General features: G+C 34.9%; 1 protein-coding gene across 1 annotated transcript; it reads right to left on the bottom strand.

The window, feature by feature from the left end:
* Nucleotides 1–1927: 1927 nt before the first annotated feature.
* UTS2B (urotensin 2B) lies at nucleotides 1928–13472 on the bottom strand. The gene is made up of 5 exons (XM_065877003.1): nucleotides 13373–13472; nucleotides 9218–9316; nucleotides 7984–8021; nucleotides 6420–6513; nucleotides 1928–1953 (listed from the first exon to the last, which is right to left on the bottom strand). Exons 1-5 carry the CDS (start codon nucleotides 13470–13472, stop codon nucleotides 1928–1930), a joined length of 357 nt encoding a protein of 118 aa, XP_065733075.1.
* Nucleotides 13473–14138: the final 666 nt, after the last annotated feature.

Genomic DNA, 14138 nt, shown 5'->3' on the forward strand with positions numbered 1-14138 from the left:
AGAAAAAAAGAAAAGTGTTTTCTCCACTTATAACTATTTTATTTCATATTTTAACTTTTACCACTACTTTATACAGAGTAGAAAATAAGTCAGCGGTATTCTAGTTTAAAATAAGGCATCCTTTTAACATAGCAGGAAATTTAAGACATAATTTCTGTTAAGAACATGACGAGTCATCTCATCTATTTGTATAACGCATTGTATATTACTAAATCCAGCTATATTTCATTGAAAGTCACCAGCTTAAAGGGACTTTTCAGTTAGTTTCAAAGAAATAGATTACTTTTTATTTTTCTTTGTTCCTGTAAAAATCTTCATACAGCAAACTGTGAATATGGATTTCTGAGTTCTGGTGTTAATTATATAACCAGTTTTTCATGGGGGATATTAATTCCTGGTTACACACACACAAAAAAATATCTAGCAAATTCTACCTTTAATCTACAGATATCTTTAGGGAATTAAACTTCTTAAAGCAAATTATAAAAAGAAAACAAATTATAAACAGATGACTTTCTCTAAAAGGAAGAAGTATCAAAACCTTTTCTGAATGACATTACCCCTAAAGTTTACAAATGCATAAATATTGTTCAACTGCTCCAAAGTTAATAAACGTGAGATGATGAAAACAGGAGTTTTGTTTTCTTTATGATAATATCATGTTTACGTTCACAACAGGTGTAAATACGTGGGAACATTCAGGCATTATTGAGCAACAAATATTTATGTACATTTAAGTGGCTCCTACCAAGTGTATTTAAAGCACTACAGGCATGTTACTCAACTTGGTCAGTTTCGTGTATTTTTAAATTTTTTTTTTTGCTTAAGCAATATTGTTCATTCTAGCTCATGAGATAGTCTTATCTTCAAGCACCACACAATTAACATCATGTAGATAAACTGCATTTCCCCTGTTCTGTGACATAGCGGAATGCCGGTAGGCTCATCTGGCCAGCTAGTCATTGATATTCTTTAATTATAAAGTTACTTCAACTATGCTTCTGTGCCACAACAGGTGGCAAACAAAAATGAAATTGGATTCCCAGCCTTGAATTGATTAAATAAGTTTGCTCAGACGAGATGTAAACAAGAGCAGTTTGATGTGAAAACGTGGGGGAAAAAATGAAGGAAAATCCAGTGAGTTTTTGTTCTGTTTTACTTGACGTTTTTGGTACACTGAGTCTAGTCTCTCACAGACGTGCTGAGAGCCTCAAATAATTTCTGATATTGTGGAGGAGGCAGAGATGAGAATTAAAGGACCCAAAAGCAAATTGTACTGTACAAAAATTTTCTTAATATCTATCTCTGAAACTTCTAATACATCTTTCTCCTAGAGTCCGATAAACAATAGATTTCTGCTTCTTATAATGTATTCATTTGGTTGTAGTAGTCTCAGTGACAATTGCCCTAATGAACAGAAAAGAGATAGTAGCCAGCATAATCACAAAAAAAGAGAAAAGACAATGATGCACATTTTCTATAAATTGAGACAATATAATTTAATTTTTCAAGACATTTTCTAAAATATTTTAAATAAATTTAATAAAATATAATTTCTCATATAAATTGGGACAATATAATTTAATTTTCCAAGACACTGTCTAAAATATTTTAATTGATAGCTCAACAGCCTAGTCAGCTCTGGACAAAACTACATGTAGACAATGAATTTATGAAAAGCATACAATAGATAACAGCACTCCCAACTTCAGGTCTACAAAGCCATTCTGATCGTCCCATGCCATTCAAAAGTGCAACTGATTTGTCATCATTATTCACGACATAAGTTTGAAGCATGTAATATGCTGGATAAATTCTGCCACCGTTTCTTTATGCTTGAAATAGCTACAATCTTTAAGCAGTAAAGTGAGTAGATATATAATTTTGTCTAATGTTCTTATCTTTTTTGGCATCCAGAGGAAAAACTTTAGACACAGTATTTCCAAAAGCAAGCTAAAAAATAAACAAAACAAAATCTTTATTAGGAAGATTTTTGATAAAATGGTACATTTGAATAAAATAGTTTATGTACACCTGAGTATGAAATAAAGTTTTCTAAAACGAATGTTCAAATGGTAGTTATTAGCCTCATGTGGATCTTTAAATTAATTAAAATTAAATCAAATGTGAAAATTCAGCTTCTCTATCACACTAGCCAAGTGCTCAGTAATGCCGAGTGGCCTGTAACTACCGTAATGGGCAGTGCAAATTAGAGAATGGTCACATCATCAAAGAAAGTTCTATTGGACAGCACTGTTCCACATTATAATGCATATAACACAGTTCAGAGAATACAGTAAGACACACCCTTCCATTTAAGAGTTGGGGTAAGTTAAGTCCCAAAGGGGAAGTCACATAAGTAAAATCAGTGATAAATATGCTTCTATTTACTGGAGAAAAAAGAAGGAAGAAAATTTAAAGTTTACTTTGCAGACCACCAAATGATATTTAAATAATTTGATCATCACACTGAGTCTTCACATTCTGATCATAAAGGGATGTTTCAGAAAAATCAAACCAATTTGAACAGCATTTTAATCTTGAAATGAATGAATGCGTCATTTTAAACCTTCTGTGGGTTGTTCCCAATCAATTGTCCAACTTACGTTAGCTTCATCTAATTAATTACAAATTTCTCTAATTTCCTTCAATCTAAATAGTTTATAAAATGAAGACCTTGGGGAGATGGGTCTTCAATTCACTATTGATTAATAGGATGAACAATAAAAATGAGTTGAAAAACTCAGTAAAGACACTCTTTGCCATAAATGATAAAAGTCTATCGGGCTTCCCTGGTGGCGCAGTCGTTGAGAGTCCGCCTACCGATGCAGGGGACACGGGTTCGTGCCCCGTTCCGGAAAGATCCCACATGCCGCAGAGCCGCTAGGCCCGTGAGCCATGGTCACTGGGCCTGCGCGTCTGGAGCCTGTGCTCCACCACGGGAGAGGCCACAACAGTGTGAGGCACGCGTATCGCAAAAAAAAAAAAAAAAAAAAAAATCTATCTTCCTGCCTAGGTTTCTCTCCCTACCTCCACTCATTCTGTAAACTGTGAACCTAGCACTCATCAGTGCAAACACATAGAGTGTTATGATAGCACTCAGAGTCTACTTTTCATTCCCAAAAGAGCCAGCGTTTTCTTTAAACAAAACCACATTCAAATCCTATGCAAGCAGAAGTTTATTTTCAGACAGTAAACTGAAGAACTTGGCCTGCTAATCCAATCTTCTTTTTATAGTATTTTGGAAAGTCCCTTTCTGCCCTCTGGATATCTTTGAATATCTCAGGCTGGAAGGAAAAAGAAATCTACACATATCCCAGATTTATACCACAAGAGAGGCTCAATGAAGTATGCACTGGAACATAGTTTGGAAATTTTCTGGACAAGTTGAAGGGAACTTTCATGAATGGTATCCCCAGTAGAGCCAGCTCCTCAATGCTTATTTATCATTTATCATTTATGTGAAGGAAAACCCTAGCCAGCATTCTGGTGTCTCTTGATGTCTATCTGGTTAACTCTTGTAATCCCCATTTTTAGCATGATGCTAGGTGTTGGACAGTTATATTTTTAATGAATGGAAGAATTTAGCAGCGGTCGGTCAACTATATATTAAATAATTAAACAAATTACAATAATTCACAGTAAGTGTAAGATACTCTTGCTTTAAGCTGAATCTCTGAGTCCATTTTACCATCATACATTGCTATTTATGGTGGACTGTTTCTAGTTATGCCAATAAACACCACACTTCAGATATGATGTGGGTTGTTTTTGTCACCTAACCTGGGCGTCTAATTCATATGTTTATCACCATAAATATTTACTTTGTTCCTACTACATACACATATGTTTTAATATCTCCTTGCTTAAAAACAAACAAACATAAATCTTCCTTGACCCCCCTCAAGCTACTCTAATATCCCAATTTTTACTACCCTTTAGAAAAAATTTCTCAAAAATGTTGTCTGTTGTTAGTCATTCCTGTTGTTTGGTCATATTCTCTTTAACCATAAGTCCACCAGATAATTCTTGTCAAAACCATTAAAACCCTTCCCATTGCTATTCAGATGGAAAATCTCAGTTCTCATTTTACTGGACCTATTATGGCATTAGAAGAGCTGAACTATGTCTTCCTGGAAACAGTTTTTCATCTGACTTCCGAGGCATCTTTTTCTTTGTCGCCTGTTTCCTCGGTAGCTGCTCCTTCTCAGCCTCCTTTGCTAATTCTCTCTCATCTGCCCAGTCTCTAAATTTGGTGTGGCCTGGGACTTGGCCTTGGATGTCTTCTGTTTTATATCTGTTTAGAGTGATTCCCTAGACAGTCTCATCACAATACCACGCAATATTGATATGCAGATAACTGTCAAATTTAGATCTCCACTCTGAGTTACTTTCCTAAACTCAAATTTATATACTTAAATCATTACTGGGAAGATTTTGTTATACATGTCATAACAAGCTCAAAATATCTATGGTAGAGGTAAGATTCTCCAACTGTTCCTTGCATTTCTCCACATTCTCCAGGGGCTTCCCCAACCCCGCTAAGTTAGGTTGAGATCATGTGTCTAATTTTGGCAGGTAAGGGTGCATTTACCTCCATGTTTTTCCTATCCTGCTACAATGACACACGGTGCAGGGACAAAGTGAAGGAAAATAACCAAGGCTTCATGTAAATACAAAATAAATCTTAAACCAAGTTACACCACTGAGATTGTAAGGTTATTTTCTTGATGTGCTCTGCCTAATTTGTGCCAAAATACACTTTGAAAACTTGAAGGAGGGTGGTACTCTAAGAAGAACCTAAGTTATGGTACAGTCTCAGCAGTTGATTAATGGCAGACGAGGAAATTGATATCATAGGCTGGAAACACGAAGAACCATTTTACAAAGTAGCACAGTATGTGGTAAAACTGATGTCTACAACAGTTCAGGTTCAGATTGTGTTCCTCTTGAATTTCTAGAAGAAAAACTAGGAAAACAGAATATTGGCAGTATTTTTAGGTTGCTGTTGGATACACTTAGAAAGGTGTTGCAAGAAATAGTGAACTTAAGAAGAAAATGGTGTCTTTGCAAATAAATAAAAAGAGATAGTTCGGAAATACAAGATCTTGAAATATTGCAAGAGCTGTTTCTGGATCCCAAAACTATAAAATGGGATTTAAAATGACTCTAAGTGAGTGACGCCAGGTAAATATCAATTGGAATAAGGGGCTCAGGGCACAAATCAGATTACATGTATAGCCTTCAAAGTATGTTCCAGATGTCTTCAAGGCAACTCAGTTGGGGATGAGAATGAAAAAGAGTTAAAATTGTTTAAAAAAGATTGTGTGTAGGAAATAGCTGAGAAGCTTTCTAAATTGTTACAAGAACACCATTGGCAAAGAAACCATAAACCCTAGCATACAAAATGTCTTTGACACTTTAAGACCAAATAAACCTTGGGCCTCCAACTTTGTGAGAGTAGGAGGAGACCTGAGAAAACTGTGCAATCCTCAAGAAGGGAATATTCCCCGAGGAGCCCATATGATGTGTCCAGGGATGAAAATGAAAAAGCCAAAAAAGCAAAAACCTCAGAAAGGGTGAAGCCAGGGGAAATAACACAGTGGAAAAAGCACTCCACCTACACACTAGCAGGTCCTAATCAAGAAACCATTCTCCATCTCCAGGGTAAGAAACTTTTATAATATTTGCCCAGTGAGATTTCAGAATTGCTGGAGGCCAGCATTCTTGACGTTGTGTGCCTCTTGTTCTTTTCCTTTGTGAATAAGATTATTGATTGTGATAATCCAGTCCCTGTTCCTCTGTCAATTATTGAATTTTGTCCTTTTAGCTGATAGGTCTGTGAATGAAGAGGAGCCACATTGTATTTGACAAAGATTAGTATCTCCTGGAGGGCTTATTCTTTGTTCTGGGTGCAGCAGTGAAAGGAGTTTGGAGTTGTCTCTAATGGGAGACGGTTGAATATAGCCTATGTGGTTAAGAAAAGATCAAAGGATTGACTGTGGTTGAGGCAGTACTCTCCAAGTACTGTACGTGCTTTCTAACATTTATTAGTCTGTCTTGCCAATATTTTGGTGGCAGCCCAAGTGATTAATTCTAGGCAATGGACTTCAGTAGAAGTGATGCATGTCACAAAACTGAGCTCTGAACTGAGGCAGTTGAGAGCTGGGATGCATCCTCTATCCTTTCCTGTGTCTTGGTAATCTTGGAGGTCGTCAAGCTACAGCAATAATCTAGATGATATAGCCACAAAGTAGAAGAAGGTTGTACTATGTACACTGAACTTTATGATTGGATTTTATTATATTAGGTCTCTGAGATTTAGATTATAATTGGTGACACATCACAGCCTAAGCTATACTAACTATGGAAAGGTCCAGCAAATCTCTATTTCAACTCTTTTCTACCACCAAACTTACCTCGCTTATTAGGATGGGAAGAAGATAGACCACCTATAGCATAAGACATCTCAGCATCCTTTGCCTCCATGAGCTGATCTTTCAGTTTTTCCAGCTGTTAAAAATCAAATATGAAAAGTATTAATCTTTAATAACAGCAATGTTTTTTTTTCTATTGAAGAAGAAGAAAGATAGACAAAGAAAGGGAGAAGGAAAGATGGAAAAAAGGAAGGAGGACAAAGGAACATAAAAGGAAATAAAAGTAACAAATGAAAATAAACAAAAAGAATTAAATAGAAAAATAAAATGAAACTTGCATTTAGAAACTGGCTGGGAAAGGTCCATGACTTAACAGGTGATCAGGAACAAACAGGCTTATGGTGAAGGAAGTCAAATCTGAGTGTTCATTAATGGGGAGCCTGTAAACACAACCTGTGTAGCTGGTCTTGATATTAAGTCACCTATAATAACCAGTCCTTTTCAAGGAGTTCCGAAGAGTTATGTGAATGTTTGGATTTCCTGAAATATTTGTCCCTTCTAGCAGTAAGTGAGAAGTATTTTGATGCCCTAGGGTTCCCACCCAGAGTGTAAGCCATGTTAATTTTTTGCAAGCTCGCTGATTGCCTAAACCCTAAAGACCTAACTCTATCAAAATAGAACTCAGCCTGAGCTACTGCATGCATCTGTGTCCTAGATACTAAGAATTGATGGGGCATAATTCTCTCTCACAAACAGCCATACAGTTTGTATAATAGTGGATTTGCATGCAGTTGTGTTTGAGAGAGTTAAGAAATCATCTAATCCAATGATTTTCCAATTTTCTTCATAGCAAGGAGTCAGGAGATAAGGTTGCTAAGGGGCTTTCTGTACCGAAGCCAAATGCAGGTCAAGAAAGCAGCACTTCGGGCCCCTCCCTCACCAAACTAGCTGTTTCAAACAGAGCAGTTCCACTTTTTTTTTTTTTCCGGTACGCGGGCCTCTCACTGTTGTGGCCTCTCCCGTTGCGGAGCACAGGCTCCGGACGCGCAGACTCAGCAGCCCTGGCTCACGGGCCCAGCTGCTCTGCGGCATGTGAGATCTTCCCGGACCGGGGCACGAACCCGTGTCCCCTGCATCGGCAGGTGGACTCTCAACCACTACGCCACCAGGGAAGCCCTCCACTTTTGTATATTTCATTTACTGAGACCACATACAATTTTGTTTGGAAAAAAAAATTTCCACTTTAAAAAATAATAACTTTTGAAAACCACCAATCTAGTTATAGCCTCCTATTTTACAGATGAGGAGATTTAGGTCCAGAGAATTTTAATTCTTCCATGGTCTCATATGTAATTGGATAGCTAGGTCTAGAATCCAGATTTCTAGACATTTTATCCCATGATCACTTCAGTTATGGCTCTGTTCTGTTCTCTTTATTTTTTAGTAGAATTTGATTACTTTTTCCCTAGCGAATTACTTCACTCTTCCTCTAGCAGGAATAAAGGTTTTATAATAGAGTATTAATAATTGTAACAACTATTATGTCAAAAGAAAGTGTCTTTTGGTTATTATTAAAATTGAAATTTTAAGTATTTCACATTCTCACCTGGTTAAGTTCTTCCAATTTGTTAGCCAGCTCTATATCTGCAAGACACATTTATCATATGAAAAATGTACATTGCAAGTAATATTTAATTCATTTCAGATCATACATTCAAGGAAGACAAAGGTCTTTTTTGTATGATTTGAGATCACCTACCTGTCCCTAATATAAAGGTCCAAGCATTTTTTCAATGCCTGTAATATTGAAATATAATCAGTAATGTAATGAGCAAATACCTAATTTCTATCAAGCACAGAGTTTTTTTAAATAAACCATAGTTCTAACAAGGACTAGTATTTAGAAATAAGCTAGTTTACTGACATGGGGAAATTCTCATGAAATGATATTAAGTTAAAAAAGCAGGACACAAATCTTATCTATATAATTCAATCAAGAAGGAAATTTCCAGAAATGTTAATATCAACTCCCTCTGGGTTTTACACTTTGAGTATAGCTTTTTTTTTATAATTGTGTTCATTTTCTTCAATGAAAATATCTTATTGATTTTAAAATCCTGTATTTTTAAAGTATTTATTAAGGTATTGTTTTAACTGGTACACTGTCCCATGAATTTTTTTATAAGAACAGATGTTTTCTGAGAGGATACCACATTATCATATTGTCACACTATCTCTCAGGTTAGACTTGCTAAGTTTCTGACAATATTTGTCATTTCTTGGAGACCAGTCTGATGCATAATTGTAAATCATATTCTCCTGTTCAAAGAAAAAATAATCTCAGTTGGTGTAGCCTAAATTACCCAATGGTTTCTACTCCAACCATTTCCCAAATTGAAAGAATTTGATTGCAGAAAAAGTGCTAACTTAACTGCCACAAAACCACAGTTAACTTGTGAAATTTCTAGTGGAAACCTGTTTTGAAACGTTTAGTAGCATTTAGTAAATGAAGTAAATGAAGTAAATGAAGCATTTAGTAAAAATAATATTAACTGTACCAGTGGGAATTGCTTAGGTGAGAGGAAAATACGACTAAAGATAACTATTGAGTAACTAGATAGTTACTGATCTCATTAGGACTCTCAAACTGAACAAAATGCGATTTTAATATTTTTTAATAACGCCATTGCTTTTAGCGTGAATATGAGATAAGAAAGACATTTAAGCCTTCAATGCAGCATTAAAATTAGTAATTATTATTTTATTTAATATAAATTAACATGTAGAAAGAACAGGTCAGAAGATGGAATAAATAAAGTTTGACTTTATTCTTAACTCACCAATGTTGGAAGGTCTTTGGAGATCAAAATTTTTATTCAGTAGAGCCAGCAATAGTTCTTCGCGATCTGTATCTCCTTTATCTAGAAACAATTCATTTCCTGTAATAATTACCTCAATGTAGTGAAACCTCCATTTTCAGTCTGTGTCACTGAACATGTTTCTGATTAAATACGTTTTACAGGTAACTATAATCACTATCAATCACTATCAATGTGTATACTCACCAATAAAATGTGTATAGAGAGAGGTGTGTAATCCAAAAAGATGGGCTGTTTTAACGATCGTTGAATGTATGTGAACACTCAAAGAGAGATTGTGAGAGAGAGAGGGAGGCAGAGATAGAGAATATACCTGGAAGGTTACAGACTAAATTTTACCTGTAATTATTTCTGGGTTAGTAGAATTGCAGGTAAATTTTGCTTTCTGTTTTTTCATCTGTTTTTTTTTTTAATTTTCTACTATTGTGTTTAACATAAGAAATACGAATTAAAAGTTGTTTTTAAAAGAAAAAATAACATTTGATTTTGAGATTTTATTTGATACACATTAAAATATGAGCCTTTTTGTGTTCTGGGAATTGCCTTTGAATCATCCAAGGCAACCCTGTGGAAGAGGTAAGACAGTGCCTACTTTTTCCATATTGATATCTTTCCATCTTTGCCCATTTACCTCCCAGCCTACTCATTGGTCAGATGCCCAGCTATCTCAGCACTCTAAAAACAGAAAAATCACCCAAATTTTCATAAATACTTTAATTCTGGAGTAGAAGTCAGGACAATAGACTTTATTCAAGCTATAAAAAATGAAGAGTCAACAAGATTTTAATGCAAACAAAATAATAATTAGTGTGTTATAAACAAAATGAACTTTGTGAGGTGGCCTAAAAAATCAAACCTTTATGGTACAATTTCTATAGGATCATTCTTCCTCTATCTCCTCATAATAATTGATATTGTGTGGACAAAAGGTAGGTTAGTGAGTTTAAAATTTAGGAGTGGGAATATTGTGGTTTCAGTTAGAGAAATGGCTCATAATTTAGCTAAATTCTTCCTTTAAATTTTTTCTCTTTCCCTGTGTCTACAAAATGTCAACTAATGAACTCAAGAAACTAAGTGGCTAATTAAAGGAATGAAAGCTTTGCTGAGAAAGAAAATAAATGAGTTGGGGTAGGTGGCAGCGTCAAAATTTTCTGCATTGACCAAAAACACTTATTGTTGCTCAATTTCCTCAATTTCAAAGTTCCTCAATTTCCATTACTTCACAGACATAGAAAGTATTTGTGAAATTCTAGGGTTTTTTTTTTTCTTTGAGTGGTTAAAATAATAGACTAGCAATGGAATTTTTGCTTAACATCAATTAAACAAGGACCCTCGGAGATAATTTAGTTTAAGAGAAAGACATGACCATGCAATAGTGTAGTAATTTTTTTATTATAGCTGTTCACTAAAATGTTAAATTACAATCTTTAAAATGCTTTAATTGAAAAAAATAAGGAACATTGTGTAGCCAGGTGATAACGATTATTTGTTTCAGAAGGAGAACTGTGATAAAAGAGACAGATTCATTGCCTTCAGTTTAGGGAATTTATAAGACTAGGAGGAAGGTAACTAGAAAAATGATGATCTGAAGCTTTTGTTTGCTTAATTTACAGCCCACTTCTCTGCATATTTAAGTGGAATATTTTTTAAAAAGACAATTAATGTATTTACCATTCTTTACCAGTTTGGTTTCTAGTAATTACACCTGAATGACTGTCCTCAAAAATTCTTGTCACTAACTTTTAAGAAAACCACCTTTTGTAGGAATCTCTGAGGAAAAAGTTTTTTCAAGAAATTAAAATTTTTTTATTTCTAAAATTAAGTAAGATAATGCCTAAGAAAAATAGCAAATAAGTCTTATTTCTTGTTTTTATTTTTAGTATTAAAACACATATGGCTTTAAAAGAAAAAAAAATGAATGTACTTTTCATCTTTCTTTGAACTAAAAGTTAGTGTTGATAAAGGAGATGTTTGAATAAAAGAATACCCAAGTGCAGATACCCCTTTAGCACAAATGATGGCAAAGTTGCTCAGACATGAGAGAGTGATTACTTTTGCAAATACACAGGAAAAAACTGATTGATTACTACTTGAGATACTGAAGCTTAAAAGACAGTTGTCTCCTGCTTGTCATTTGAATGTGAAGATTTTTAAGGGATATAGACAAGAAACTTTACCAGAAAGAAACCTGGAAACCCCTCAAATGATAATATACCAAAAAAATTAAATTGCCCGTAGCCTTCCTGGTCACAATATTCACTCCTCCACCTTTTGTGGTAGGCAGCTTGTCCAGTTTCAAGCTTATCAACTGAGGCAGGCTTTCATACGGCCCCAAACAAATGAAAGCTGACAGATTGTGCCATTGGTCTTGCATGACGTCTAACACAGAGGATGGTGACCCCTTGGTGTTCTGTCAGCAGACAAATGCTTATTTGAAAACAATGTGTTAAAAGACTAACGTAAGTCAAACACTTAGTTGCTTTGAAAAATGTGTACATGGAGAGAAGCTCACTCTAATCATCGACAATTTAGATTAGAAAATAATCTTCCCAATAACTAATCTTCTCCATTTATATATAATGAAACTGAGGTCAAAGGGGGTCCCAGAAAGAAACCTTTCCTGTATGTTGCCAATGAAATATACATATCAATATGTGCTATTCTGGGATCAGAGTTGTTATCTAATTATAACCTAGCAAAATGTGTGAGTTGGATTTTACTGTATTTCATATACACATGATATCAGAAGTTACAGTTAACACTAACTAACATCCTAATTTTGCAAAGTCCTTTTTGAATGGCCAGATATTTCCCTCCTCACACATATATACTGTGTTAAGAACACTGAAAATCCTATTATTTCACAGGAAGAACAATGAAGTCCTACCAAGTACAATGATTTTGACTGGCCAAAGACAAAATGTGAGTGCCATGGATAAAATCCAGAATCTTTCATTCCCAGGCTTGTATTTAGGTCTCAGGCTTGTATTTGTTTTTCAAAGGGAAAATCCCTATAAATAAATAATAAGGGTTTCCGCAATTTTATTTCCACTGTCAAAAGAACTGCTCTAATTTTCATTGACTTTTAAAACACATTTGAAGCAAAATGGTCTAGTAAAGTTGAATTAGAGCTGAAAGGGGAAACTTAATCCCTTTTCTCAACCCAGTGTCATGTAAACAAAATTTATTACATTCTGTCTTGGTTCCCCCAAGTAAGACAAAAGTAAAAGGCTATCTCCCTCTTCCTGACAAGGAGATCAGTTAGATGATAGATCACCTCAGAGTTTCAAACTGGAAGAGATATTAAAGAGCAATATTTTTAAGTTACTATCTTTAAAATGTAAAGAAATGTATAAAAGTTTCAATGAGGTTAAGTTGCTTGCCTAATAAATCAGCATTTAACCTAGCTCCACTGATTCCCAGATTAAAAGCTATTTCCACTACAGAATGCACTGAAAATTTTAAAGAAAGATCAAGTTACCATATTACAAGAGCAGAAAATTATTTTCTCTATTGTGGCATATGTTTGTAGATGTCATAAATTAAACTATTTCATTTAATATAAGTACCCTAAGTATGTTAGAAATCTGATACAGTCCATGCGTAACGTGGCTGTTAGCATCGTCCTCCTGAAAGTACTATGTAAATTTCCCCATGCATTACTCTCCCCAAATCTCTTCACACACAGGTTTCTTTCTTGATGTGTTCTACTAGGAACCACTCTCCTTTCAAAAGTAACTTATTAATAATCTCATTGGATGAAAATCTCATTTTTCTTTCCTCAAGATGTATTTTTGAAATATGCATAGCACTATCACTATTTACACATTCCCATCTTTGGTCATGGAATAGAAATAAGAAACAGATGCCCCTGGATTAGAAAAAAAGAATGTAGTTGAAATCAATTTAGTACAGTGTCAGTTGAAATTAATTTACTTGAGAACAGCATCACAGATTACATGTAATTTAAAACAGCAACTACTGAAGGGCTGTTTGATTAAATCATATTGATGTTTAAAACATTATTGCTATAGTGGTAGAAAAATCAAAGCAATGCAAACAGGAAGATAAGGATTATTTACCCACCTGTAGGATTTTAGATTCGTACGTACATACCTTGGATAAAATATGGCAGCCCATGTACCGATTCTAAAAAGAACATTACAGATAAAGTTAAGAGTCCGAAACAAAGAGTGGTTGAGAGGATCTTGTTCATGTTAAAAATCTTCTGCGCTAGCAGAAAAACTGACTATCCAGGTCAAGACGAATATTTCAATGGCTCTGGAATGCTTCAGAGACCACGTTTAAAAGGTGGCAAATGTGCTTCTACTACAAATGATCTGGACAAAGAGAAAAAAACTTATAAAATGTAGTGCACCCTGTCAACATGATTCACTTACTTGGAGAAGTGACAGGTTTGCTACTCAGTCAATGACAAGAAGAACCCAATCAATATATCTCATACTTGCCCATTTCACTAAAAGCATGCATTCCTATGCATGCACACGCACTCAAACACATGCATAGCATAAAGCAAAGACTGGGACTAGAGACCTGTGGGTTAGCTTTTCATAAAAATGAAATGGGAAAAATGCCCTTCATTTGGCTGATTTAGAGCCAAATGTGGTCTTCCGGATAGTAATGTTATTTGCAAGCACCATTTCATTTTTAACCAACCAAACAGATTTGAGCTGGGAAGAGCTCAAATTTGAAATGAATCATAATGGGTACATTAACATCTCACTCTGTTGGAGAAGGATGGTTTCATTTTGCTGCAAGCAGCACTTTTAAAAATTAAGGCTGAATCTAATTAATTCAAAGTTGGCAAGTGTCCCATCAATTACTCTCTCTAATACTTGCTTTAATTGTGTTAGTTTTCTTT

The sequence above is a fragment of the Phocoena phocoena genome, chromosome 4, assembly GCF_963924675.1.
Source record: "Phocoena phocoena chromosome 4, mPhoPho1.1, whole genome shotgun sequence".
In the NCBI taxonomy this organism is placed as follows: domain Eukaryota; kingdom Metazoa; phylum Chordata; class Mammalia; order Artiodactyla; family Phocoenidae; genus Phocoena; species Phocoena phocoena.

What these genes read in the sequence shown, in the direction of transcription:
- UTS2B (XM_065877003.1), bottom strand. Translation starts at nt 13,472, where the DNA reads ATGAACAAGATCCTCTCAACCACTCTTTGTTTCGGACTCTTAACTTTA. An exon ending in CCAAAGACCTTCCAACATTG is followed by an intron (nt 8,022 to 9,217) that starts GTGAGTTAAGAA and finishes TGTGTCTTGCAG; the next exon opens with ATATAGAGCTGGCTAACAAA. An exon ending in TTCCCATCCTAATAAGCGAG is followed by an intron (nt 1,954 to 6,419) that starts GTAAGTTTGGTG and finishes TTTATTTTTTAG; the next exon opens with CTTGCTTTTGGAAATACTGT.